Source organism: Gracilinanus agilis, chromosome 6 (genome assembly GCF_016433145.1).
Source record: "Gracilinanus agilis isolate LMUSP501 chromosome 6, AgileGrace, whole genome shotgun sequence".
In the NCBI taxonomy this organism is placed as follows: Eukaryota; Metazoa; Chordata; class Mammalia; order Didelphimorphia; family Didelphidae; genus Gracilinanus; species Gracilinanus agilis.
In genome coordinates this window covers 38,231,229-38,258,685 of record NC_058135.1, presented here as the reverse complement: position 1 = coordinate 38,258,685, position 27,457 = coordinate 38,231,229, and the positions used below count along the sequence as shown (strand labels likewise).

At 33.4% G+C, this 27,457-nt stretch overlaps 1 protein-coding gene across 1 annotated transcript in view; it reads left to right on the top strand.

Moving 5' to 3' along the window:
* The window catches only part of ANTXR2 (ANTXR cell adhesion molecule 2), a 255,604-nt gene that overhangs the window by 40,975 nt on the left and 187,172 nt on the right, over nucleotides 1-27,457 (top strand). The window contains exons 7-9 of the mRNA XM_044681488.1: nucleotides 16,748-16,808; nucleotides 19,978-20,076; nucleotides 25,248-25,317. Coding sequence (XP_044537423.1) covers nucleotides 16,748-16,808; nucleotides 19,978-20,076; nucleotides 25,248-25,317 — 230 coding nt within the window. The remainder of the gene's footprint in view (nucleotides 1-16,747; nucleotides 16,809-19,977; nucleotides 20,077-25,247; nucleotides 25,318-27,457) is intronic.

The window sequence follows — 27,457 nt, the reverse complement described above, 5'->3', positions numbered from 1 at the left end:
GTCCCCTCGAGGAGTTTTGTGTGTTTTGGTCAGGAGAGGTTAAGAGCTGCTTCTTACTCTGCCGCCATCTTAACCCAGAACTCTTGGATGATTATCTTTTGAGGATGTTGTAGTTACTCTGCATAAAGGTCAGACTATAAGGCTTCTGAAGTCTCTATCAACCAAGGTTCATTTTTTTTTATTCAAGTGGTATCTTAAGGTAAGTAATAAAGTAATAGAGTTTGAATTGGAGTAAAATGGAAAGAAACTGTTAGTGGGGGACCACTTAGAAATTTATTGAAATAATTCAGGTGAGAGATGTTGGAGGCCTGAACCAGGATGATGGATGGCAATGAGGAATGAAAGGAAAAGATGAAAATAACATATTTGAAGGTTGATTGAATATTAGAGGATGAAAGAGAAACATCAATGAAAAAGTAGGGTAAGAAAAAGAATCAGATTAGAGGAAAGGAGATGACTAGATTAGTCTTATTTATATTGAATTTGAAGTGATGATGATACTAAGTGGAATTGTCCTTAAGAGATATGGGCCTAGGAAATCCGAGGTTGATGAATTTGAGAACGGGTGATCCCTCCCTCCTTTTCCCACCTCATGTTTCCAGAATATAAAACTTGGGCAGCTGCTGAAGATCACTCAGAAGAAGAAAACAGATGTTTTTGAATGTAGGAAAGGCACTAGATCACATACATACATATTTATAGTCATAAAATTATATTACTGTCCTCTACAGTATCATTTTTTCATTTGAATTCTTATACACCTAGTTGACAAGTGAACACACCTGTGTTCCTTACAAATAAATAGTAGAAAATATTAAAAATGGTAAAAAATTCACAGATTTTTGAATAACATATACATAAAATAAAATAAAAACCTCCAATTGAAAAAATAAAAATGAAATGATTTATTGTTTGGATTTTTTCCAGAAAATTATCATTTTTTTAAAATAGGGAGAATGAATTAAAATATATAAAAATATACATAGAGAAATGATCCCAAAACAATTAATTTCTTCAAAACCTAATCAAAATGAATTTTAGAATTTACCTGCATCTTAGATGATGCCAGCGAACCCTGAGGCAAGATAGGCATCAGTGGATTAAGTGTAATTTAAAAAAAAGCACAAAACATACAGATGTATATTAAGTAAGTATAAACAGCTAACCTTAGGTAATTTGATTTGTTTTAAAAATATTTATTGAACACTTTACTTTGACACATCATTTCTTTCTAATGAATAGGACTTTTTCATAAAAAAGTGAGAGCAAATTGTATAATTTAGTGATTAGGACTGATTTAATAATTTAGTATTTTTATAATTTGCCTTGTGTTAAAAGGAAGGAGAGAATATTTATTTTAACTCTAGTTATTTAGAGCTCCCATTATCCATAGAATTTGACTCATGGTTTTATTTCCCATTAACTTGTCATCATTTACCTGGCAGTAATCATTGTGTCTATCTATTTTTCTTTTGATTTGACTTTTTTCCCACTAGCTCAGTTCATTAAGTAGGTAAATTTCTTTATTTAAAATAATTCTGAACACACAACATCAAAGAGAATTTCCATACACACAATAGAACACAAAGCAAATTCTATATGAAACAATGACTCTATATTGCTTGTTTTTTAAAAGTATTTAATAAATTCTATATATTCTTTCCAAAATTATTCTACTTGTCTGTGTTGCCTTCTAAATTTCTGTTTCTTCTCTTACATGTATTTTTTTTTAACCCTTGTACTTTCGGTGTATTGTCTCATAGGTGGAAGAGTGGTAAGGGTGGGCAATGGGGGTCAAGTGACCCGCCCAGGGCCACACAGCTGGGAAGTGGCTGAGGCCGGGTTTGAACCTAGGACCTCCCGTCTCCAGGCCCGACTCTCACTCCACTGAGCTACCCAGCTGCCCCTCTTATATGTATTTTTAAAAAAAGTTGGTGTCCCTCTTTTCTGGCATCACTTTGTCTATCTTACTTTTGTCCCCTCCCTCTACCAAATAGAAAGGAAAACAAAACAAATCTTAACGGAAAAAAAGCACAGTCAAGTTAAATTAATCCACTGAGTGGACTTCCCTGTTGCTACTTGAACAGAGATTGATTTAATTCTACACCTCTCTCTCTCTCTCTCTCTCTCTCTCTCTCTCTCTCTCTCTCTCTCTCTCTCTCTCTCTCTCTCTCTCTCTCTCTCTCTCTCATTCTCTGACTTTTCCAGTAATAGTGAGGTTCATCTGGTGCCCCATCCAAACATTTCCATCATGTTTGTATAGTTTCTTCTCACATATCCCAAAGAAGAGAAATAGGAATTTCTGTTTCCTTCTTCTTTTTTATAAGCATGTATTCCTTTTCACCTCTCTTTATTTTCTCTTCTTAAAACTTTCAGAGAAAAACAAATTTACCCCATGGACATCTGATTTTTCTAAATTAATTGCCCAGGGTCAAACAGTTAGTAAGTGTTTGAAGCTAGATTTGAACTCAGGTCTTCCTGACTCCACTCTATCCATCTAACTGTGGTTTTTAATTTTAATTTAATTAGAAATTAAATATAAAATATATTTGAATATAATTATAATTATACATAGACACATATTTTTGTGGATCTTTGTGTTCATATTTTCCATTTCTTACATAGCTTTCATCTTTTCATTAGAAATAACTTGAAAGTTCTCTAATAGTCCCCTCTCCACAACTATTCTCTCCTCTTCCCTCAAGGATTATGCTCAGATTTGCAGGATAAAGTTACTACTTTTGCCTTTTGGAATATCATATTAAAACTCTGCATGAACTGAGTTTTTGTTTTTGTTTCTTTGTTTTTAGCTGTATTAAGAGAAAAAGAAGAGTCAGAGGAGCGATAATATGTTTTCCTTGTGTGGAAACAATGATAATGAACGCTCTCTTATTCCTCACATGCCCTGTAAATGTGGGTGCTTTATGAGGCTGTCTTAGGTCTCCTACTCTTTATATATTCTTTTTTAGTGACCTCATCAACTCCTGTGAATTTCATTATCATATAAATCTTTGATGATGACTCTCAGATCTACATTTCCATCCTCAGACTATTGCCTGAATTTTAATTCCTTATCGTCAGTTCCATGTTGGACATGAATATCCTAGAGGCATTTCAAAGTTGAACTCATTATCTTTTCTTCTAAACCCACCTCTATTCTAAACTTCTCTGTTTTGTAGAAGGCTCACTCTTCTTCCATTCTCCTAGGATCATAACTTTGATGTTAAAGTAGACTCCTCTTTCTTCCTTATCATTGGATGAGGATGTTGCCAGTCTTTCATTTTCCCTTTTCATCACACCCCTTTTCTCTACTTTATACTTCTGCAACCTTAGTTGATGCCTTCATTACCTCTCACTGAGATTATTTTAATGATTTTCAAATAGGTCTCCCTTTCTCAACTCTCTGTATCCATTCAAATCTATACTCCAAAATGATGTTTAAGTGATTTCTCTTAAACCAAAGTCTGACAGTGTCACTACTTACTCTTTCTATTGACTCAAGTATAAAAACCAAGAAGCAAAATACCTTGTATTTAGTTTTTAAAGTGCCCATTATCTTGCTCCAAACTAGCATCCATGAATTCCTTCTAGCATTATGTGATCTTTAAATTGTCCTTTCTGTTAATCACAAATGATAACTCTCCAGTCTCCAAGCCTTTGTAAACAGCCATTCCTGATGTCTCAAATGCACTTCTACCTGGGTTCCCTCTCTTTTTCAAGATGAAGTTCAGGGATGACCTTCTATATGAAACCCTTCCCTTTTTTTGTATTTTATTCTTTTGTCTTTATTTTTTTGTCTTTTGTCTTTTATTGTCCTATATATACTTATACGTGTTCTTATCTCACCAATAGAACATAAGCTTTTGATTTGTATTTTATACTGTTTCATTCTCAGTATTTGTAGCTTTAGCACCTTGCAAAGTGCCTGGCTCTTAGTAGGTGCTCTATGAATACTTATTGACTGATTTTTTTATTCACATAAATCACTAATAGTTAAAGCTATTTTTGGTGCAAGAGTTAGAATTAATGTTCTAGTTTATTTCTTTTTCCCATTTTACTTATTATGAAGGTGTATGATATTTGGAATAATTTTCTTTCTTTTCCTATTTTTAAAATTTATTTTTCAAAAATTTTGAGTTCCAAACTCTTTCCCTTTCTCCTATACCTCCCTTATCCATTGAGAAGTCAAGTAACATGGTAACAATTGTGCTTTTGAAATTACGTAAAACATATTTCTATATTAGTCAGTTGCAAAATAGCAAGGAAAATGAAGTGAAAAATATGCTTTAATCTGTACTGAATTCATTAGTTTTCTCTCTGGAAGTGGATAGCATTTTTTATTATATATTCTTTGGATTGTTTTTTGATCAGTTGCTAAGCCTTTTATTACTGATCATTGTTGCAATATTGCTATTACTATTTAACAAATGCTCTCCTGCTTTTCTTCACTTCACTTTGCATTAGTTTTTGTAAGTCTGCCTAGGTTTTTCTGCTCATTTCTTAAAGCACAATAGTATTCCATTGCAATTACATACCACAACTTCTCGCCATTCAGCAATTGATAATCATCTCCTCAAGTTCCAATTCTTTGCTACCACAAAAAGAGCTGCTATAAATATTTTTGAACAAATATGTCTTTTTTCTATTTTACCTGATCCCTTTGGGATATAGACCTAGTAGTGGAATTGCTGGGGCAAAGAGTATACAAAATTCTATAGCCCTTTGTGCATAGTTTGAAATTGTTCTCCAGAATGGTTGGATCAGTTTGTAGTTACACCAACAGCAAATCAGTGCTGTTATTTTTCTACATCCTCTTCAGAATTTTTCATTTTTCTTTTCTGTCATTTTAACCAATCTAATAGTTGTGAGGTAGTACTTCAGGGTTGTTTTAATTTGTATTTCTATTATTAGTAGTGACTAAGAGCATTTTTTCATGTGACTATTGTTAGCTTTTCTTCTGAAAACTGCCTGTGTATATATCCTTTTGGCCATTCATCAGTTGAGAAAATGGCTATTATTTTTAATAAATTTGGCTCATTTCCTTACCTATCATCTCTTACTTTCTATTATCCTCTCTATCTCTTGTTTGGTCATAAACTTTTCTCTTAATCTAAAGATCTGACAGGTAAATTTTTCCATGTTACTCTAGTTTACTAATGATATCAACCTTTATATCTAAATTATTTACTTATTTTGATATTATTTTGGTATACAGTATTTGTCTATGCCTAGTTTCTACCAAACTATTATCCAGTTTCTCTAGCAATTTTTGACAAATGGTGAATTCTTGCCCCAAAAGCTTGGATTTTTTGTGTTCAACAAATGGTAGATTACTTTGGTCATTTAGTACTATATATTGTGTCTCTAATCTATCCCATTCATCTACTACTGTGTTTCTTAGCCAGTACCAGATGGTTTTTATGCTTATCACTTTATAATATAGTTTGAAATATGGCACTGTTAAGCTAGCTTTACATTTTTAATTGATTCCCTTGACATTATTGACCTTTTGTTCTTGCAGATGGGTTTTGTAATTATATTTTCTAGATTTAAAAAAAAATTCTTTGGTAGTTTGAGTGGCATGACACTGAATAAATATGTTATTTTGGATAAGATTGTCATATTTGTCTTGTTGGTTCAGCCTACCTATGAGCAATTAATATTTTCCACTTATTAAAATGTCTTTATTCATCTGAAAAATGTTTAACAATCGTGTTCATATAGTTCCTGGATTTGACTTGGCAGGTAGATTCCCAAGTATTTTATATTGTTTTATTTTATTTTTGTATTATATTATGTTGTTTTAAATGGGATTTATATTTTTTCCTATTATGTTTTGTTGCTAATAATTTTCTTTATTAAAAGGGTTTGAGTTGAAAAAAATGCTTGTTTTAGTCAGTCAGTGAGCATTAGTCAAGTACCTACTGCTTGGTAGGTACTATAGGGAATACAAAAAAAGGGCAAAAGACCGTCCAACCCTTGAAGAACTCATAGTCTAATGAGGGAGACAATATTGAAACAACTATGTATCAAGAAGATAAATACAAAATAAATTGAAGATAATCAATAGAAGGAAGATAGTAGAATTGAAGAGGATCAGGAAAGGCTTTCTGTAGAAGGTAGAATTTTAGCTGTGATTTGAAAGAAACAGAGAAGTCAAGAGAAAGAGATGATGAGGGAGAGAACTGAGGGACAGCCACTGAAAATATCCAGATTTTAGAGTTGGAGTGTCTTGTTAGAGGAATAACAAGGAGACCAATGATCTATGAATGCTTGGTTGTAGTGAACATATGATAGAAAAAAGATTGAAAAGGTTGTAATGGAACAAGTTGTAAAGGACTTTCAATTCCAGAGAATTTTAAATTTAATGCTAAAGGTGAGAGAAAGAAACTGTACTTTCTTGAGTTGGGGTGTGACATGGTCAATATGAAAATTAGGAAGATTAATTTCATGGCTGAGTGGATGAACTGGAGTGAGAAGAGAATGAGTTGGGAAAACCAACTAGGAGGTTATTTCAATAGTACAGTTGTGAGGTAATGGGGGCCAGAACCAGGGTGATGAGAGTGTCAGAAGAAAGGAGTATGTATGATATTATAAAGTTTGAAAGGGTGGGATTTGGTCTTTGACCGGATGACCTTCACTATTATTCTTAATTTGTCATTCTTTGATATGATAGACATCATGGCAAATAGTGGTCCTAATAACTGTCCAGTTATTCAAGGTTTTTTCTGCAAACCTATTCTATTGAAGTCAGAGAACATTTTTAAGTGCCTACTATATGTCAGATTCTGTGGTAGGTAGTGAGGATACAAAGACAAAAACAATTCAGTGCTTGTCCAGGAGGAGGTCTTCCATGTTCTATTGGGGAAAAAATTCAATAGATTAAGTACTCCTCTCTCTCTACACACACACACACACACACACACACACACACACACACACACACACACACACACATAATTAAATACAAAGCAGTTTAAAGTGGAGGAACATTGCTAGCAACTTCAGGAATCAGAAAAGGTCTGGGTGGGGGGAGCACTTTATCTGACCTTTGAAGAAAGGTTGGGATTCTAAAAGGTAGAGGTGAGGAGAAATGAGGGACAAACTCATGTGCAAGGGCTTGAAAGTGGAGGATGAAATGTTGGCTATATGGAACAACACATTGTCCAGTTTTGGCTGGAATATAGAATGTGTGATGGAGAGAAATATGAATTTAGTTTACAAATATATGTATAGTCTTTAAACATTGAGCACAGGACTGTACTTTAGCCTTGAGTCAATTGGTGGTCTTTGAAGCCTCTTGAATAGAGGAATATCATGGTGAGAACTGTGTGTTATGAATTCCTGTGTGGCTTATTGTATGTGGGTTGGATTGGAGAGGGAAAAACTTTGAGATAGAGAGATCGATTGCAAAAGTCTAGGTAAGAGGTGATAAAACCCCAAACTAGTATAGGGTATGAGAGACTTTTACTTGTCAGATTTGTTTACTTGTTTTCAGTAATATTTCATAACAGATGGTGATGTTGGAAAATCAGTGTAGAGAGAATATCTGTGATTCTTCATAGAAATTTTAAGAAATAAGGCATTTGGACAGGATATTTGAAGAAAGAAGCATTATGTCTTTTGAGAAAGCCACAATTATTGGGAGCTAAATGTGGAATGAGGTTGTAGGAACAATCAGTGCCAATCCGTCATTTGGACTCAAGTGATATCATTTCTTTTTCTCAACCTCCTTGGAGCCAAAAAGTTTTATTGTAGGTTAATATCTATCCTAAGAGCAATTAATGTTAAACTTCCATTTTCAGTCCTCCATTTCAGTTCTCTTTTGAAATGTAGACTTGTGGCATATGGATGTCATCAGCCACCACAGCCTGAACTTGTGGATACAACTCCCTGCACTGTTTGTAACTAAAGCTGGAGCCTGGTGATATGATGCAATTAATTAGGATAAGACCTTATTAAAATCTGTGTTTTTATGTAAGCCTTGAAAGAAAAAATAACTGCCATACACTCACATCCTTTTTGCTTATTTTTATTTTTAGTGATTATAAATATTAAATACCAATACAATTGATTAAACTTGCTTTATGATTCCTTACATGTAAATGAAAGAACATGAAACATGAAACAGCATAAACTTTTAGTTACTGTGCAAAGTTCCTTCAAGATTCTTTGTTCATTACAATTCACTGCCTCATGTATGATTGATAATTAGTGTTAAGGCAACTTTTTTTTTATTCCTGTCTTATTTCTCATTATTTGCTAAAGTTCTTTCCATATTCTTTTATTCCATATTTTTATTCCATATTCTTTCACATTTGTCCATCTTAATTATGGTGCATAATGCTAACGTTATGCAATTTATCCAACCATTCTCTTATTGTTGGATATTTCTGTTGTTTCCAGGTTTTCACAATAATAGATAATACTATGAAAATCTTTGAACAAATAGGATATTAAAATTTCGATGTTTGTTCTTGTGTGAGCATATGAGAGAGAGACAGAGACAGAGAGACAATACTTTCAGGATTCATAGACTTATAAATCCAGACCTGAAAGAGGCCCAAGTGGCCACATAATCCAACCATCTCATTTCATAACTCATGAAACTGTGACCAAGTCACCCAATAAGTGACTGATGTGAGATTTGTACTCAAATCTTCTTGACTTTAAGTCAACACTCTATCTATTGAACCTTTCAACACAGTGTTCTTTCTAAAGTAGCTCAGTGGATTGAGAGCCAGGCCTAGAGATGGGAGGTCCTAGGTTCAAATCTGGCCTTGGACACTTCCCAGCTGTGTGACCCTGGGCAAGTCACTTGACCCCCATTGCCTACCCTTACCACTCTTCTGCCTTGGAACCAATACACAGTATTGACTCCAAGACAGAAGGTAAGGGTTTAAAAAAAAAAAAAAAGAATGACACACTGGGGTAGCATTGTTCTGTTACATTCTGGTTACCTGATAAAGATGGTTCCTTCACAATCTATTTATCATTTAACAGAAAACAATCACTTAATTTGTAACCCTGCAGTCAAAGTCTTCAATTGGAGAGAAAAGTATCATAATAGTCCAAAACATGGCTAAGAACAAAGCAAGAAACGTGTTTGGGACCAGTGCCAAACATGAGATTCTCTTTCATACTTCCATAGAATAATTTCTCCTTAGCTTATTAGTAATACTCAAACTTGTACAAATTTGGCCAGTTTTGGTTGCAAGATATTTTCTCTGCCACTTATTACCTAGTATGCAAGTGATGTAATCATGCAACATGACCGTTTTGCAGTAGATTGCAGTTAAACTCAAGCCAAATTAATTTGAAATGTGTCAAGGGTATCCATGGTGAAACCCCATTTTGACACTCTACTCAAGTCAAGCTAAAGCAGAGGAACAACAGAAGTTGAATCAACAGTGGGATCCACTTTCATCTTTTGCCAAACATTTGCACTCAACATGTAACACAATGACAGCTGGTTCCTGAGGCTACAGTCCTGCTTAATGTTAAACAGAAGGAAATAGAGAATAGGGAACAATGATCTTTTCTTGGGCAATCCCCTTGTGAAGGACTTTCCATAAGATTACCTACAGAAACTCTGAGTAAGAACATTTGTGGTAGTTTAGTATCAGAGAGAATATTCAAATTACAAATATATAATCATTGGCTCAGAATGAATAACATCTGATGAAAAACAAACATAGAATAAGCAATTTTAATTTAGAAAGGATGAATGTTGTTTTTCCATTAGCATGTTTACCTTTTATTGCACGGGCCCAAATGTTTAATTTTTGCACTTGTAAATTAATTAATGGGGAGTTCTTTTTTGATTTAAACCTTTTTAAGCTTTTATCAGAAAGAATAAGCTTGAATAAGGACAGATAATTTCAATTATAAGAGAATTATGCAAATTATTAAAGAAATATGAAATTAAATGATTATGAGGTTAACATCAGATATTTTATGTGGAATTTGGGACTCAGGGTCAGGAGTTACAATTTGAGGTTTATAATTAATGAATGAATAAAAATATTAAATGCTAATAATCAGACTTTCCATGACATGGGCCAGCCTCTAACTTCACAAGTATTGTGTTTATAAATGGTTCCCCAAAGTAATTCCCAATAATTGTTACTGTGAGAGATAGGTGAAACTCATAATAAATATAGAGCTTCAAAGATGGATAAAAGAAAAACATTTTGAAAAGCAGCAATAACTAAAATTAGTTAAACCTTAAGAGGGATTTCAGCTAGACTGGAGTGGAATATATTTTGAATGACCCAAAATATCTGCCCTGATATTGATGATTTTTCCTTTTTTCATTAAAAATACTTTTTAATTGATATTTTCTGATTTTGTATCATATACATTTCCCATTATATCAGTGGTTCCCAAACTTTTTTGGCCTACTGCCCCCTTTCCTGAAAAAATATTACTTAGCCCCCTGGAAATTAATTTTTAAAAATTTTAATAGCAATTAATAGGAAAGATAAATGTACTTGTGGCCATCACAACACCCCTGGATCGCTGCAGCACCCACCAGGGGGTGGTAGCGCCCACTTTGGGAATCATTGCTTATATCTTTATTTCCGATTATATCTTTTCCCTTTCCCCTTCTCCTTCCCATCCTTATGATGATGAAGACAAATAATTGAGAAAGAAAGGAAAATAAAGCTCATGTACCCAAAGGAAACATGAAACATAATTTCATGGGGCAATTGATCATTTTGTTTTGCAATGCATATATCATGAGCAAAAGGATTAACAAAGAGATATTTTCACATCAAATAGATAATTATAATAATAATGAGCTAGAGAAATTCTATGAAGAACTAGATAAGATATTCCAAATGATTTCACTGACTAGAGAGATTTTTGAAGTTCACCCTGATTTAGAAGACAAACACATTTGCGAAATACAGTAGAGGAGAATCGTAAATTATTGCTGGCATTATCACTTCATAAAACAGCAAAAGCAGAGGAGGTGAAAATAAATCTATGGAAAACTTGGCATTAGTTAACTAAACAACATCATCCCACGAGTTTTCACAGTTGAAGTTGGAAGGAGGTCAAAAAGTAGATGGAAACTGGACATTTGTCAAGATTTCTATAAACATTTATTTTCATCAATGACAATGGAACTATCACATTTTGACCTGAAACCTCAGTCCTTGGCACTTTAAAACTGTAAGATCGGTAGCATTTAAGAAAATGAAATCAAGAAAGTATTCTGGCCAAAGTCAATACATATTTAATATATTCTAAGAAAGGAGGAAAATCATAGACAATATCATGACTCAAAAAGGATTATTAATATGGATACAACAATAACTACTTACAAAGGTATCCTGGCTTCTTGGAAGGGTATTCCTGTCTTCCTGTGAAGCAAGACTCATTTGATGTCACAGGGCAAAATTATTATCTCCCTTTGACAGGAGAGTCAACCTCAAGGGAAGCTCCGGCTCCTTCAATGAACTTCCTTTCAACCATTGATATTTTGACTCAATCCATTTCTCAATGGTCAGCATACTCACATTACCTTACACTCACCCCATTCTGAGAAGAGTATAGTGACAGTCTAGGAAAGTACTTGAGAGGGCAAGAATTAGAAATAATTATAAATATGGAAAATAGGTTCAAGAGTAAAGGAGTCATGGAGAGAGATGGAATGAAGGATAGAAAATTATGATCAGATAGAGGAAATATTAGTGCCAGTATATGGAAGCAAAACATTTATGGGTGATGGCAAGATCAAGAGTATGCCCATCCCTATATTTAGCCTACTTAGACTAAGTAATGGGAGTTGAGTTAATTAAGAAACTATGTTGTTTACAAAAAATACACTTGAAAAAAAATACTATAGTGTGGGGAGAAGTGAGAGGGAGAGAGAGAACATGGATTGCAAAATATCAGAAAACAAATATTGAAAAATTGTATTGACATGTAATCTGGAAAAAGTAAAATTCATAACAATAAAAAGATTATGTTATAGAGTAGCAAAATATATTTTCCATCAGCTCGACTCAAAAAACAGGTGTAGAAATATTAATCTCAGATTAGGCAACAATAAAATAGACTTGATTAAAAGAGATAAACCTGAGAACTACATTATACTGAAAGGCATTTTCATCAATAACATTATCAATACTAAATACATATGTACTAAATAATACAGAATATAAATATTTAAAGGAAAAGTTATCCAAATTATGATTTTTTTAAAGAAAATAAAATGATAATGATGGTGAACTTCAATAACTTTTCTGAGACAAATCTAACCAGATATAAAGAAGAAAATCATAGATTTTTTCAAATTATATATTTCTGGTGATTGCTAAATGAGAATATAAAGTACTATACATATTCATATCTGTGTATGAAACCTTTATAAAAACCAAAGTTATAACCACTAATCAATACAGAAGTCCACCATTTAAATCATCTTTTCCTGACTGTAATATTTTAAAAATTATATTTAGTAAGAAACTTTTGAAGAAAGAATTAACTATGTTTTTGAGGATAAAGAATTTAGTCCTAAAGAATTTGTTGTTCAAAAAAATCATAGAAATGACAGATAAGAAGAATAAAAATGAAATAATATTTGAGATATAGCCACAGCATTTCTGAAGGGAATATTTATGTTTCTAAGCACTTTAATCAACAAAAAAAAAGGAGAAAGAAGAGATTAACAGGTTAGACCTGCAACTAAATCAGCTAATTAAAACTGTATAAATAAATACCAACATAGAAATTCTGAAAATTAAAAAAGAAATTAACAAACTCAAACCTTAAATAACATTAATTTACTATGTAAAACTAACTAGAAGTTTTTAAATCAACAATATAAAGGATAGACCAATAAATAGTTGGTCTGATTTTAAAAAGCAGAAAACCAAATTGCCACTTTAAAGAAGAAATGAAAAAAAATTATAAACTGCCTAACTATATGTCAATAAAACTGAGAAAGAATAAATGGTATTATGTGTTTACATACATGTATGTACACAGATATATGTATATATGTGTGTATGTATCTACCTATGTGTATGTATGTGTGTATGTATACTCATGATCCATTTTAGAAATTCCTCCATTGGGGCAGCTGGGTAGCTCAGTGGATTGAGAGTCAGGCCTAGAGACGGGAGGTCCTGGGTTCAAATCCAGCCTCAGACACTTCCCAGCTGTGTGACCCTGGGCAAGTCACTTGACCCCCATTGCCCACACCCTTACCAATCTTCCATCAAGGAGCCAATACACATAAATTAAGGGTTTAAAAAAAAAAAGAAATTCTTCCATTGAAGGATACAATCATGGATACACAGAGTATATAAATCGAAATCTTTCAAGCAAATATTTACTAGTTCCAATAAACACAACTTATTTAATTGTACAGGAATTATTTGAAGTGCCTAACACATTTGTTGTTCTATTGGTCACCTAGATTTAGATAAATGCTTGTTTAAAAGTTATACAGTTGAATATTAGTCAACCACTAGACGGAAACACATAATATAGATCTCTGAGTGGAAGGGCTGCTAAGAAACATATTGCTTGTTGTATTAGCTATTACTTTGCCTCCCCACTCCCAATTTAAACTCAACTCAGTTGAACCTTTGCAGTGAATTTTGTAATTTTTACTATTCATTTACTATTTACTTTACAATTATATTATTTGCTTAACAACATCCTGTTATTGTCAGTTGTTAGTAGTGTAGGTTTTTGTTAACTCTGAATGTATTATAAATATAACATGAGTTAATACCTAAATATATGAATATAAAATTAATTAGAACATATGAGAAGTAGAAATATTGACTAATTTTGGATGAATAAATATCATGATAAACAGTTAATTTTTTCTTAATGTAATAAAAAGCTGGTAAACTCTAAATGGAAAATATACAATTATGAACCTGAGATTTAGTTAATATTAATGCATGAGTTGTCTCACATCTCTTTGGATTTCATTGCACTAGAAAACATACTTGGCCATCTGTATTTGTCCCCAACTGTGGGTTTTTGAATTTTCAGCATTTATAATTAATTGTAAGACTAGATGCTTTTTCATGCAAGGATAGCTTTGTTTCTACTTTTCTAAATCCTAATATGATAATTGAATTAGCAACTGTATTGCCCATTTAATTTATTCAGCTATTAAGGAGTTTAAGAACAAGAATCATAATCTTATTACTTAATAAGCCTTTCATAAATCATTTCAGGCTACATATATTAGATGTTAGCTGCCCACATCTGAAGGTGATCCAATTAAATTACTCTTAATTGATTAAGTATTTATTAAATATTTACTATTTTCTGGACATTACATTTACAGAAATGAAAGAACAAGCTCCTGCCCTCAATGTGCAGCTACATCAGAGGTGTCAAACTTGTGGCCAGTTTGAGACCACTGACAATACCGGGGAAACAAATAAATACAAATATATGCAAAGTAATTTCTGGGTGGGAGGGCACACAGGTCTAATATGAAGGGCAGTTTATTAAGAATAGAACATGGTTTCTAGGGGGTACAATGTAATGGTAAAGAAGAAAGAGAATCAGTTATGAGGATCATTCCTGACATGAAATTTTAATCATGGTTTCAGATAGAGTTAAAAGAAATTATCAATAAAGTTCCTTGAGTTAACTTTTATTGTGATTTATATTCTCTCTTTATATTTATATTATTTCTGAGATTTAGTGGCCTTGAGACTCTGGGTAAATCATTTAACCTTTAAGGGGCCTGTGCAAATTTTGAAGAAGTTGGAAAGCAGCTTTTGAGCTGCTAGAGTACAAAGTTCCTCTCTGATATGACTCTAGACCAGTGATGGGCAAACTACAGCCCCCGGGCCAGATGGGGCCCCCTGAAATGTTCTATCTGGCTGTAGGACATTATTCCTAATCTGACAAATACAATGAGTAGAATACAATATAATGAAACTTCGAAGAGTTGCCTTAGAAACAGACTGACAGATGACCATTTCCTTTTCTTTGGCCCCCTCTTTAAAAAGTTTGCCCATCACTGCTTTAGACAATTAAATCACAGGTGTCTGTAAGGGAAAAAAAATCTTCCTGAGTGCTGATTTCTCACTTTATTTCTTAGATATTTTCACTTAATTTTTGATTGCTCTTCTGGACCATTCTGTAGATTTTTAGAGTTTTACTCCACTATTATTTGAGGGAAATTTGCCCTTCCTTGACTAATTTTGACATTGCCTTTTACTGTGAAAAACTTGTTCACTGAAATTGCTTTTTTTTTCTTTGAATATTTATTAATTTCTTTTCCTCATTCAACTTTATTTGCCTCCATTAGCAACTCTGCTGATTTATCTGTAGTGTCCTTTCTGTAAACATTTAAAAAACATTTTATCCTCAGTTTTCTATTTGGGAGATATTTTTGACTACTTGTTTTCTTAGAAAATTTACCTTCCAGCCTGTTCTGTTTAAATTAACTTGGGTTAAATTGTTAGAAGATGGTAATATCTTAATATATCTCTCTCAGATAATATGATTGTATTTTAACTAGAGTATTCAATCATAGGAATTAACATCTTATGCTAGTACCCTAGAGGAAATATTTGAGAGAGGGTATTTTTGTGTTTCTTAATTCACATTTACTGCTTCTGTGCATGTATCAAACTGGTATTATTTCTTAGGTACAGACACTTTTAAAAATCTTTTAAAATATTAATCATTTTATCTTCATTTGAAAAATATGAAGAATATACTACAGAGAAACTCTAGGTGGTATTATTTTGGCAAATAAATACATGTTTATGGATGTGATTTTGGCAGTTGTTTTGGGGGTTAAATGGTTTATTTCCATTTGTGTCAAAGGAAACACTGACAGTATTTATATGTCCTACTTTAATTCTCTCCCCATTCCAAGTTTTATGCATGAAAAGCTTGGAAACTACTGTAGATTATCTGTCTTCTGGCAAGAAGAGATCATCATTTGGAATTTATGAACCTATGATCCCGGAGTACAGAGCAACCCTAGCATAAAGCAAGAATTGTTGCATTCTTTCCAAACAAGTTGCTTCATCATTTGCTTTTTTTTTTTGAAGCCTTGTGCCTTGTATATTGGTTCTTGTTTCGCAGAAGGAACTCTGTTGCATCATTCTCCTGCCCTCATTTTGTTTGGGAGAGAATGCAAAAAGTACAAGATACGAGATCTGTGTTTTGTGAGAGTCATGTTTGGATCATTCCTTAGGACTGGTAGCCAAGGGAATTGAGCCTGGAAAGGAGGATAAAAAGCCTGTGGCCAAGATAATAGTCATTAATTTATTAGATTCAGACTTCATCTGTAATTGAAAAACAATCTGTTTGAATTGGAATTCATTTGCTAGAGTTTGTTGACCTGATTTAGCTGTTGGGGATTGTTGGCACTGTTCTTAATGTTGGTAGTGACCAGGGATTGTAATGTTATGCTTCTTATGGTCATATTAGGCATAGAATAAGAGAACTTAAAATATATATTAACAGAACAAAAAGTCTTAGTAAGAGCATCGTAAATAAGTCTAAAGTAAACATTCTCAGCAGCTAGCTGGCCCAGTAAATTCCTTCCTTTCTTTCTTCCTTCCTTCCTTCCTTCTTACAAATGATATTTTTGTAAAATGCTGAGCATGGAATAATAAATGCTTATTTCCTTCTTTTCCTTTATGCAATTAAATAATCCAAGTGTATTTGTTATGTTATAACTCCCTGGACATTGTACAATTCAATCTATATATTACTTCCCTTTTATCCTTTATAGATATTAGAAAAGTCATGCACAGAAATATTGGACTTGGAACCATCAAGTGTCTGTGTAGGCCGTGAGTATTTTAAATTTTATATTTGAATTAAAAGAAAAAATTTAAAACTCATGTTGGAAGTGAAAATAAGCTGAGTTCCCTTTCATAGTTTTTCTATCAACATTTTGGATAGCTGGTGGTATTAGTTAGATAGTAGTGTTCATAGTCACAGAATTTTGGAGTTACATAGCAAATCAGGTCCAAATCATTCCACAAAAGAATTTGCCTTTGCTTGAAGAGCTGCAATGAGGGAGAACTCCTGGCCTTTTGCAACAGCTTAGTCTACTTTTAGGGCAGCTAGGTAGTGCCATAGTGTTCAGAGTGTCAGGCTTGGAATCAGGAAATTTCATCTTTCTGAATTCAAATCTGGACTTAGACACTAGCTATGTGACCCTGGGCAAGACATTTAGCCCTTTTTTCCTTAGTTCCCTCATCTGTCATTGATCTGGATAAGGAAATGACAAACCACTCCAGCATCTTTGTCAAGAAAACCACAAATATGGTTATGAAGAATCAGGTGTGGCTGAACAACAAGAAGTCTACTTTAGGAGAACTCTAGTTGTTAGGAAGTTTTTTCCTACTATTAATCTTAAGCCTTCCTCTTGGTAGCTTCCACCCTTTGTTCTAGGTTCTTCCCTCTGAAGTCAAGCTGAACAAGTGAAATCCTTATTTCAAAAATGCGTAGAAAGGTAATTCTCATCTTCCTTGAGTCTTTAAAGGTTAAACATTCCTGTTACCTTTAATTTATCCTCATATGGCATTGACGAAGTTTTTCACCAAACTAATTGTCCGGAAAGGCTTTAAAGACTAAAAGATAAAATAATTCCTAAACATTCACTAAAAGACCATTATCTTTTTATATTTTACCTATCAATATTTTGATTTTTGTGTTAAAAAGTCTGTCTCAATATTTGAGAAGTTATTACTTTTGGTTCATAATGGAATTAGTGGTTCCTAACCTTAGCTCATAAGCTTTCGGTTCTCCTAGGGACAGACCTGATGATAATTAATGGAAAACATTTTTTGAAGGTCAAGATCAGGATAGAGTATTAGGTCATGACTTATAGGAAAAATAATGAAAACTAAGAGTAAATAGCATAGACAGAAACCAACAGCAGCATGTAAGTATTGGGGAGTCAAAAGGTACTGTTGATGTGGTTATGGTCTATAGTTTTTTCCTAGGGTTAGAGAATAAATTTTGGGTTACAATGAAATTGCATGTCCAGAACAAACAAAAACAGAGAAAAAGTTGCTCTACCCTTAATTCTGGGAGGTATTGGTCAAAAGAGGGGGAAAATAATTTTTTCCTTTGATTATTAGAGACAATTTGCTGGGTTGGCAGATTTAAAGAAATTGTCCATTGTTCCTAAACTATCATTCTTCATGGCAACTTCAATGCATGAATCACATCCCTGGAGTCATTTCCTAGTTGAAAAATATTTACAAATAGTTACAGGCAAAAGAAACTTTTGAGACCAACTAGGCCAACCACATTATTTTACAGATGAAGAAAGTAAAGACTATAGTAGTGAAGGCATGAAACCACCCACATAATGATGGAGCCAGAATTCAAACACGAGGCTTCTGATTCCTAATCTAGAGATCTTACCATACTATCCATGAAATTAGAGTTACAAACAATTTATTTTTTTAGAAAATATTTTAAAATACTTTTATTTATCTTACTACCTCCTTACAGAGATCAGTATGGCATTTTTTTGTCCAGAGGCAGTCACTAGAGATGTATTAAGGGATAAAGGTGGACGATAAAAGGCTAAATGAATCAATTTTCTTCCTAGGTTTGGTACCTGACTGGAAACTGGTGGGATTTTGAACACTTCTCACATGGGCTCTACTTTGGTCCACTGTGGTTTTATTTGTGTGGAAACAATCCCCACCCATGCTAGTTGGCAGCTCACTTGTAAATTATGATCTTAAAGAGCTGTTCGAGTCCCTGAAAGGTTAGGAGATTGCTTATGGTCACCTCTCCAATAGATCCTTTCTTTTTGAGCTCCTAGTCTGGCTACCTGCCCACTTTTCCCTACTGTGTTCCCTCTCAGGAGCCAACCTAGAAGGAGAAATGTTAGTTCTTTGAAGCAGGAATTCTCAATGGAGTGTCCATGAACTTTGTATTTTAAAAAAAAAAGGTATTTTGATAAACATATTTCAATATAATTAGTTTCCTGTTTAATTTGATATATTTTATTTTACACATTTAAAAACATTCTGGGAAGGAAATCACTATTGGATTGCCAAATGGATCAATAACCCCCTCTCTCAAAAAAGAAAAGGAAAAGAACTTTTCCAAAATGATTGAATGAACAATAGCAAAAGCTATTGTAAACCATGAATCCCAAATCTTATTATTTAGAAGGGGACCTAGAGAGGCTAATTCTTTATTTGACTAGTAACTGATGCTTTGATGATTTCAGTTCAGTTCCATTAGACAGTCAGCACTTACAAATACTTTGGACGTGTGGGCCTTCATTAGTGTGGGCAATTGCTCCACAGATATTTCTGGAAACCTCATTAAAACTTAGTTGGTGATCTTTCAGAGATGCATTATTGGAGAGATGAATCATCCTGTGGTTCACCTGGTAATGAGCTTGTTCAAGTTAAGGTAAGCTTGAAAGGAAATAATAGAAGTCTAGCTGATTATTGAACACAACACTTTTTTCAGCTTACTGGGACTTATCAGATCTTGGATTCTTGTTAAGAACCACAAGTTACTTCCATTCTACAACTTAATGAAAATTTTCAGGGATTTTTTTTTCAAGCTTTGTTAGATTAGTGTTATCATTAGCTATTTCACTGAGAATCTAAGGACTTTTTTGGGTTACAAAAATCAAACTTTTTGATATTGCTAAACAGCTAGGTGGCACAGTGGATGGAATTCTGGGCCTCATGTTAGAAAGACCTGAATCCTCAGACACTTACTAGCTGTGTGACCTTGGGCAAGTCACTAAACTTTTGTTTGTTTCAGTTTCCTTAAATGTAAAATGGGAATGATAATGATACCTGCCTTCCAGGGTTGTTATTAGGATCAAAAACATTTAACAGTGTCTGCCACATCTTCATTATCATTAATGAGGACATTTAAACTTGCTTACTTGATACCTTCAAGGTCTTTTGATACTATTAACTTTTAAAAATACTAAAATAATTTTTTTATTTTCCTTTTCTTTTTTAGAGGAATTTCAAATTGTGCTGACAGGAAGAGGGTTCACAGTAGGCAGAAGTGGAAACTCTGCTTCCTGTACCTTTACTGCGAATGAAACATACACCGTGAGTAAGTATTCCCATCCTCCCAAAATTACTTCCACATTAGCAGAATGAAATGCCACAAAAAGTTTTGTATTTTATTTGTTAAAAAGAAATACTATGTTGACATTTTTCCACTAGTGAAGGAAAAGCAGAATTTCTCCATTGACTCCAATGCAGCAATTCCTCCAATTGAAGGATGAACTTTATATTCTTTAGAACAGAATTTTACGATTCAGATATTTAAAGCTGATTTCAAAGGAAAGGAGAAACAAATTCTGTGTATTATGTTTGCTTTTTGGTTTCTGATTACACATACTTAAGTTCATCCCCTGCCTTTTTACCAGCAAATTTCAACTTTAATCATTAACTTTATCCCCCAAATTTTCAAACTTGTCTCTAGCTTCATTAGACCTTGCTGACTTCCTGTATTCTACGATCTGGCTAAACTGGTCCTCTTTCTATTCCATACACATGGCTTTCCATCTCCGATTAATCAATACACATTTAATAAGGGCCTATTTAATCTATATCAGGATACTGTCCTGGGAATGGAAAAAAGAGGCAAGGAACTCCCTAAAGGAGCTCACAATCTAACCGGGTAGGGACAATATTACAAATCAAGCTAAATGGGAAATAATAGAAGAGTTAGTAGAAGAATTAAGCAGGATTGGGAAAGGCTTCCTGTAGTTAGGACTTAAAGGAGGCCAGTGAAGTAATTTCTAAGGTCTGTGCCATTGCCTGGCCATCCCCCATGCTAGTGGATGAATGCATGCCCTCCTCTATTTCCAAAAATCTCACTTTTCCTTTAAGATGTAGTTAACATCGCCTGCTTTCATGGACTTCCCCCTAACTTCTAGTATCTTCCTTTCCAATATTCCTTTTATTTATTTGTATTCTCTTTACATATACTGATATGCTTCTTGCCTTCACATTAGAATGTAAAGTCCTTATGAGTAGGGAGTGTTTTATTTTTTGTATTTGTATCTCCAAGACTTAGATTTAGTACTTGGACTAGATAATTAATATGCTGATTTTTGGTTGATTGATGCTAATATATATCACAAGAATTACCTAAAATTAATTTTCTTATGCATTTTTATGCTTATCATTAAGCAAAGTCTTCACTTTAAAAGTGCATAGCAAAATATGAGGCATTGTGCAGAGAGAATTTCATGTACATCAGAGATTTTGACTGAATCTAGCCTTTGATTTAATTTCATGCATCTCTTTTAAAAAAATTCAGATATTTATATTTATAGACAAAATAAATGCAACATATCTTTGACATTCTTGTCTTACTTAAAAAGCCTCCTGGATGCTATGCTTTCTGTTAACTTTTGTTTTTCCCTATGCTTCTAGGGGTGTATGTGTTTGTATATTTGTGTATGTATATGAGTTGTCTCTCGAAAGATGTTTCAGTTAAATTAAGTTGCTTTTTAAAAACTTGTTTGACCCTTTATTGACTTTTCTTGTGGGTTTCTGGCCCTTAGAAATGTTTTCCCATATCTGGTTTTGACTCTCTGGGAATTTATTCTCTGTGTCAGCTGGATTAGTTTTGCTGTCTGGCACAGGTTTTTGAAAACGTCCAGGCAGAATGTTTCTGCTTCACTGTTGGTACTAACTGGTGTCTGGTCAAAGCCTCAAAATATTAACTGATGCCTATTTTATTCCTTAGCATCACCATTTTGGTTGTAAAAAGTCAGTTCTAAGGTTACATTTGAAAGTCAACTACCTAGATAAATTAGATATAAAATTAGGACATTCAAGGCATGTCCTTTTCATAGGACTTAGGAATGTTGATAAAAGTCTTCTTTGTATAATATTAAACCGTCAGTTACAGATGAGATTGTGAACAGATTATTCTTGTAAGGCTGCTCAGCCAAATGTTGCCTTCCCTAATCCACTAGACTGAAAATATTCCCTTCCTCCTTGGAATTGTTAAAGCCTTTTATTTCAAAGTCTCTTAGATAAATAGTTCTATCTCATATCATAATGATTTTTTATGACATAAGGACTATGTTGTAGGACCATATAGTGAGGATTTTGTATTTCCTTCATTCAACATTCCAAAAGCATTTATAAACTTCTCTGTGCCAGTACTAGGGACAAGGACCCCAAAACAATGCCTGCCCTCAGGAATATTACATATGTACATAAAATTAAATGCAAAATAGAATCAAAGTAAAGGAATTTTGAAGTAGTAGCTGTGTTGGCCTTCTGCAGAAGGTGAAGTCTAGACAAAGCTAAGGATTTCATGAGGGTAGGGTAAGGACAGAATGCAAAGGCCTGGAGATAAGAGACAGGGAATAAGTGAGGCACTTTGGAGTGTAGTACATGTAAAAGAGACTAATATGGAATAAATCTAGAAATTTTAGCCAGAGCCAGAGTGTCAAGAGCTTTAAATCTTTAACACAAGAGTTTGTATTTAATCCTGGAATTAAAATGGGATCTTCCTGTCTTGTCTAGCCTGGAAGTATAGTGACCACTTATGGGCTAGCTCCCAATAGTGACTGGCATGGTAACATTCACCTGCTCCATTTCTGACCTAAGCCAATCTACCCCTGCTTAGGCAACCTGGCCATGCTCTATTTTGGGGCAGGGGAAGCTCATTATATTAGTAAAGGACTTAGTACAGATACCTGATTGATTTAGCCTCCTTCAGATGATAACTCTTGAACTCAAGTGACCCACCAGCTTCATCCATTCTAGCTGCAAGGACTGCAGATATGGGTTACCACACTAGGCCATTGGAGTTTTTTAAGCAAGGGTAGATACTCAAACTCTGGCTTTGAAATCTCAGAAGGTAGCTCAGAAAGGTGACTGATTAGATATGGGGGAGACTTGAGGCAAGGCAAGTGATGGTGAATAGTGATGAAGATTTGAAGTTGATGACCGTGTGAGAGGAGAGGATATGTTTACAAAAGGAAGAAAGTAAGAAAAAAAGAGAAGCCTGGAAAGAAGAAAGGAAAAAAGGAAGGAAGAAAATAATAAAGGAGAGGAGGAATGAAGGAAAGAAGGAAGAAAAATGAAGGAAAGAAGAAAATAAAGGGATGAATATTCAAAGGAAAGGAGGAAGGAAGAAAAATGAAGGAAAGAAGAAAATAAGGAAAGGAGGAATGTTCAAAGGAAAGAAGGAAGGAAAAAAGGAAGGAGGGAAGAAAAATGAAGGAAGAAAAAAGAGAGGTGGAATGAAAGAAAGGGGGGGAATAAAGGAAAGAAAGAGAGAAGGGAAGAAAGAAGGAAGAAAGGAAAAGGAAGGGGGAAGGAAGGAAACAAGCATTTATTAAGCACCTATTATGTGCCAGGCAGTGTTCTTAGCCCTTTCCAAATATTATCTCAATTTATTCCTCACAACAACCTTGAGACAGAGGTTAATCAACTACTTGCCCAGGTTCACCTGGGTTTTAAGTGTCTGAAGCTAAATTCGAGTCTTCCTGACTCAGAATCCAGCCATCTATTCACTGTACAACATCTAGTAATCTCTACAAAGGAGAATGAAAAGTACTCAGTAACTAATTTGATACGATTAAATCAGAAAAGTTAAATAACCCTTTGATTATGAATATTGGCGAATGGTATAAGGTGATATCCTAGGTAAACATGGTGAAGGAAGGACAGGTAGGGGAATAGATATACTAATTGTTCAACTTTCTGACTTAAGGTAATTGTGAGTTAGTTAGATGGGATATCTTACAGACAGCTGGTGATATGAATTTGTAGGCAAGAAAATAGTTCAGTACTAGCATTATACATTTATAAGCCATCTGCATAGATGAAGTAGCTAAAATGTTGTGAGTGAATGGAAATGCCAGATGAGAGTGTAAAGAGAGAGGTGAGCTGAGGGCAACCTCCTGAGGAATCATTATTTAAATAGTCAGGAAGAGAAGCCCTAGAGACAAAGGATTGGCTAAAGGGAAAGGAGATAGACTCAGAGATGGTTTTCTCACAAGTCAAATACCACAGGGAGTGGTCAGAAATATCCAGAACCATGAGAAGATTAGGACTAGAGGAAAATGGCACTTGTATTTCATTATTAGAATATCATTGATGATCTTAGAATGCTTCTATAATAATAGAATCTCAAGGTCAATGGAAGGACACTAAAAAGAGAATGGAAAGTAAGGAAATAGGGCAAATAGGCAAATATAGTTTAAAAAAATAAGTTTATTTGTGAAATGAAAACAGGATGAGACAGTAACTAGATTAGATGTGTGGGTAAAGGGAAGGTCTTCTTTAGATTTGTAAAGGCCTCAAGGTTCAGTTTTGTCTGACAATTTGTGACCCCATTTAGGGCTTTCTTAGCAGAGGTACTAGAATGGATTGTCATTTCCTTTTCCAGCTCATTTAAAAGATGGGGAAAATTAAAGCAAACAGGGTTAAGTGACTTTTCCAAGGTCATTCAGGTAATAAATATCTGGACCTAGAACTGAATTCACTTAGACGAATCTTTCTGACACTAGCCCCAACACTTATCTTCTGAGCCACTTAATTGCTCTTTAATGACAAATTCAAAGTGGATGGAGAGAATGATTAAATATACATGAGAGAAGGGAGATTAATGACAGAGGATCTTCTGGAGGAAGCTGAAGGGCCATGAGCATTGATCTTGGTGAGAAGTACCTCACAGAGAGAGGAAGTGATAATGCTGAGAAGTTTGGAAGCATGAAGGAAGGAGTCGAGAATGATTACACTGGGCGTTACCAGTTTTGGTGAAGTAGAAACCCGAGTTACCAGCTGTAAGTATTCAAGAGAGACTTAGAAGAGGTAAAAGGAAGGAAGAAAAGTTTACTTACTGTTGGTAGAAATTTTAAAAGACTTAAATCAAATTTTGAATTGAATCTTTTCCTTTCAGGACATTTGTACTCTTATTTTCTACTAATGGTTATTTCGTGTCATCCAATTATATGTTCGTACAGAACACTGGACTATCTTTTCAAAACTGAAGAGGAAAAAACACATATACTTTCATATTATCAGAAATTTTGTCAGCTTTTTCTTACAAAAATAGGATAATTAGTTATTTTCCAGGGCTATGTTTATTGGTCATTTGATCTCTCTCTCCCTATTATTTTCTAACTTTTTTCTTTCCTCACATTTTCCAACAAGACTAACCCTGTTTGTATCATGCCTTGTATATGAGTTCATGAAATTGAACAGTATGATTATTTTTTAATTTAGCAATACCTTATTTTCTAGGTGTAAAACCAGTAAGTATGCAGTCGAACTTTATGCTCTGTCAGGCACCCATCCTGCATGAAGTTGGAGAGTAAGTCGTTTGTAAAAAATATATACATATATTAAAAGTCATATATGTTTGGGAAAAATTATGCCTAATGTTAAAACTGAATTATGGTTCATATATTTTCTTTATTTCTCACATAATTCTCTTTATGTATATTAAACATCTAAGTAAAATAATTTGATTGGCACCTTAAATACTCATTATACTGCTTTTTAAAAATGGAAATATCTGATTTTAATATAATTTAGCTGGTTAATGGAGCATAAACAGATTTGAAAAATTCTTATGGTATCATTTTTCTTATTTCAAGTTCATGTGCATTTACATAAATTTTTAAAAATAAATTCATACTGTAAAGAAGAATAACTGACATTATAGAAGATCTTGAACCAGGATCTCATTTCAGAATCAGAATTACTTCTTATCAATCTATATTGTATCTTGTAATTAGGACACTAATTATTCCTGTTAATGTTAAGAACATCAGATAGTATTCTCCTGACTTATTTTTGTCCTTTAAAAAAGTATATTGATACAAATTATAAGGAAAAATCTCAACAATAATATGAAATGTACTACTATCTGTTACTAGGTAGCTTCTCTTAAATGATGAACAGTTAAAATGAATGTTATGGCCTACCAAAAGAACTTGATTAACAACTAGTTGTTCTTTAATAAGTTATTCCACAAGTAATGATTTATCAACTACTGTAGTTGAATGAATGAATGAGTGAATGAATTGTGTTAATTAATTAATTATGTTAGGCACAGTTTCAAAATTCTTTCATAATCCTTGAATTTCTGATTTTCATCAGTAGAGCTTCCTCTCTATTTGAATACATAGTAAAATAGCAAACAAAAATGTTCACTGGCACTTATTTGAAAAGAAAATATATTTTTATAAGGAAAACAAGAGTGTATTTTTCAAGATCCTAAAATATATATGAAGATGGATATGAATCAGTAGTGTTGTACATTTGCATACTTTAAAAAGTATTGTTGATTTTTTTTGTAAAATATGCATATGTAAAGCAAATTTCTTTAATAACTATATTAAATATATATGTTTATATATATATGTATATATATATATATGTTTGCTTGTGTTTGTGTAGGTGAGAGAGGGAGAAAAGAGAGAGACAGAGAAACATATAGAGACAGAGAGAGGGAGACAGAAAGAAACAGAGAAAGATTCCAGACCGTAAATCCATCATCTTTGTATACTATATAGTGTTTTTCATCATCATTCCTCTAGAATCATGAATTATTATATTATATTGATTGGAGTTCTTACAGCTTTGATAGATTTTTTCTTTTTTTTAATGCAGTATTGTATAACTTCTTCTTGATTGTACCCACTTATTTTCATCAGTTTATATACGTCCTGAAAACCGTTAATTTTCAAACCATCGATGCTCACTTTGCTCTGAATCTTGCCATGTCTTTTTGAAATTATCTATTTCTTCATTAAGAATTTATCATGACTGTATACGCCAACTTATTAAGCCATTTCTCAGGTGCTGATCAAACTCTTAGTTTCCTATTTATTTTTTCTGCCACCACAAAAAAAAGAGCTGCTATAAATATGTTTGTACATATAGAAACTTTCCCCTTTTCTTTAGTCTCTTTTGTATATAGGCCTCACAATGATGTGGCTAAAATCTTTTTTTTTTTAAATTTTAAATTGCTTTCCAGAATAATTGTAGACCATCCAGAGGTTTGTCCATTTTCCTTTAAGCTTTCTAATATTTAAAATTTTTCTTTTTTTGTCATCTTTGCCACTCCGATGGGTATGATGTGGAATCTTAGAATCTCTTTAATGATGCAACATTTCATTGAAGGCCAATGTAAAATATTTAGTAACATATTATAGAAGGAATGTCTTATTGTTATATATTCCCAAAACAACAAATATTCTAGGTAGCAAATTTGCTAACAAATTACTGATTATTTTGAACTACTTTAGTGCAGAAAATGTGTAATGAATTCTTAAAACAGTAATATAAATGAGGTAGGATTAAAAGGTAGTTTGTCAAGGATATGCAATTTATTTGGTATGACAACTCCCATGAAGAGGTTGTTACTTGTGAATGTTCATTTAATTAGTAAGTGTGAAAAGCAAGATCTGAACATAGGTGTTCCTAGGTTCTATGTTTTGCACTCT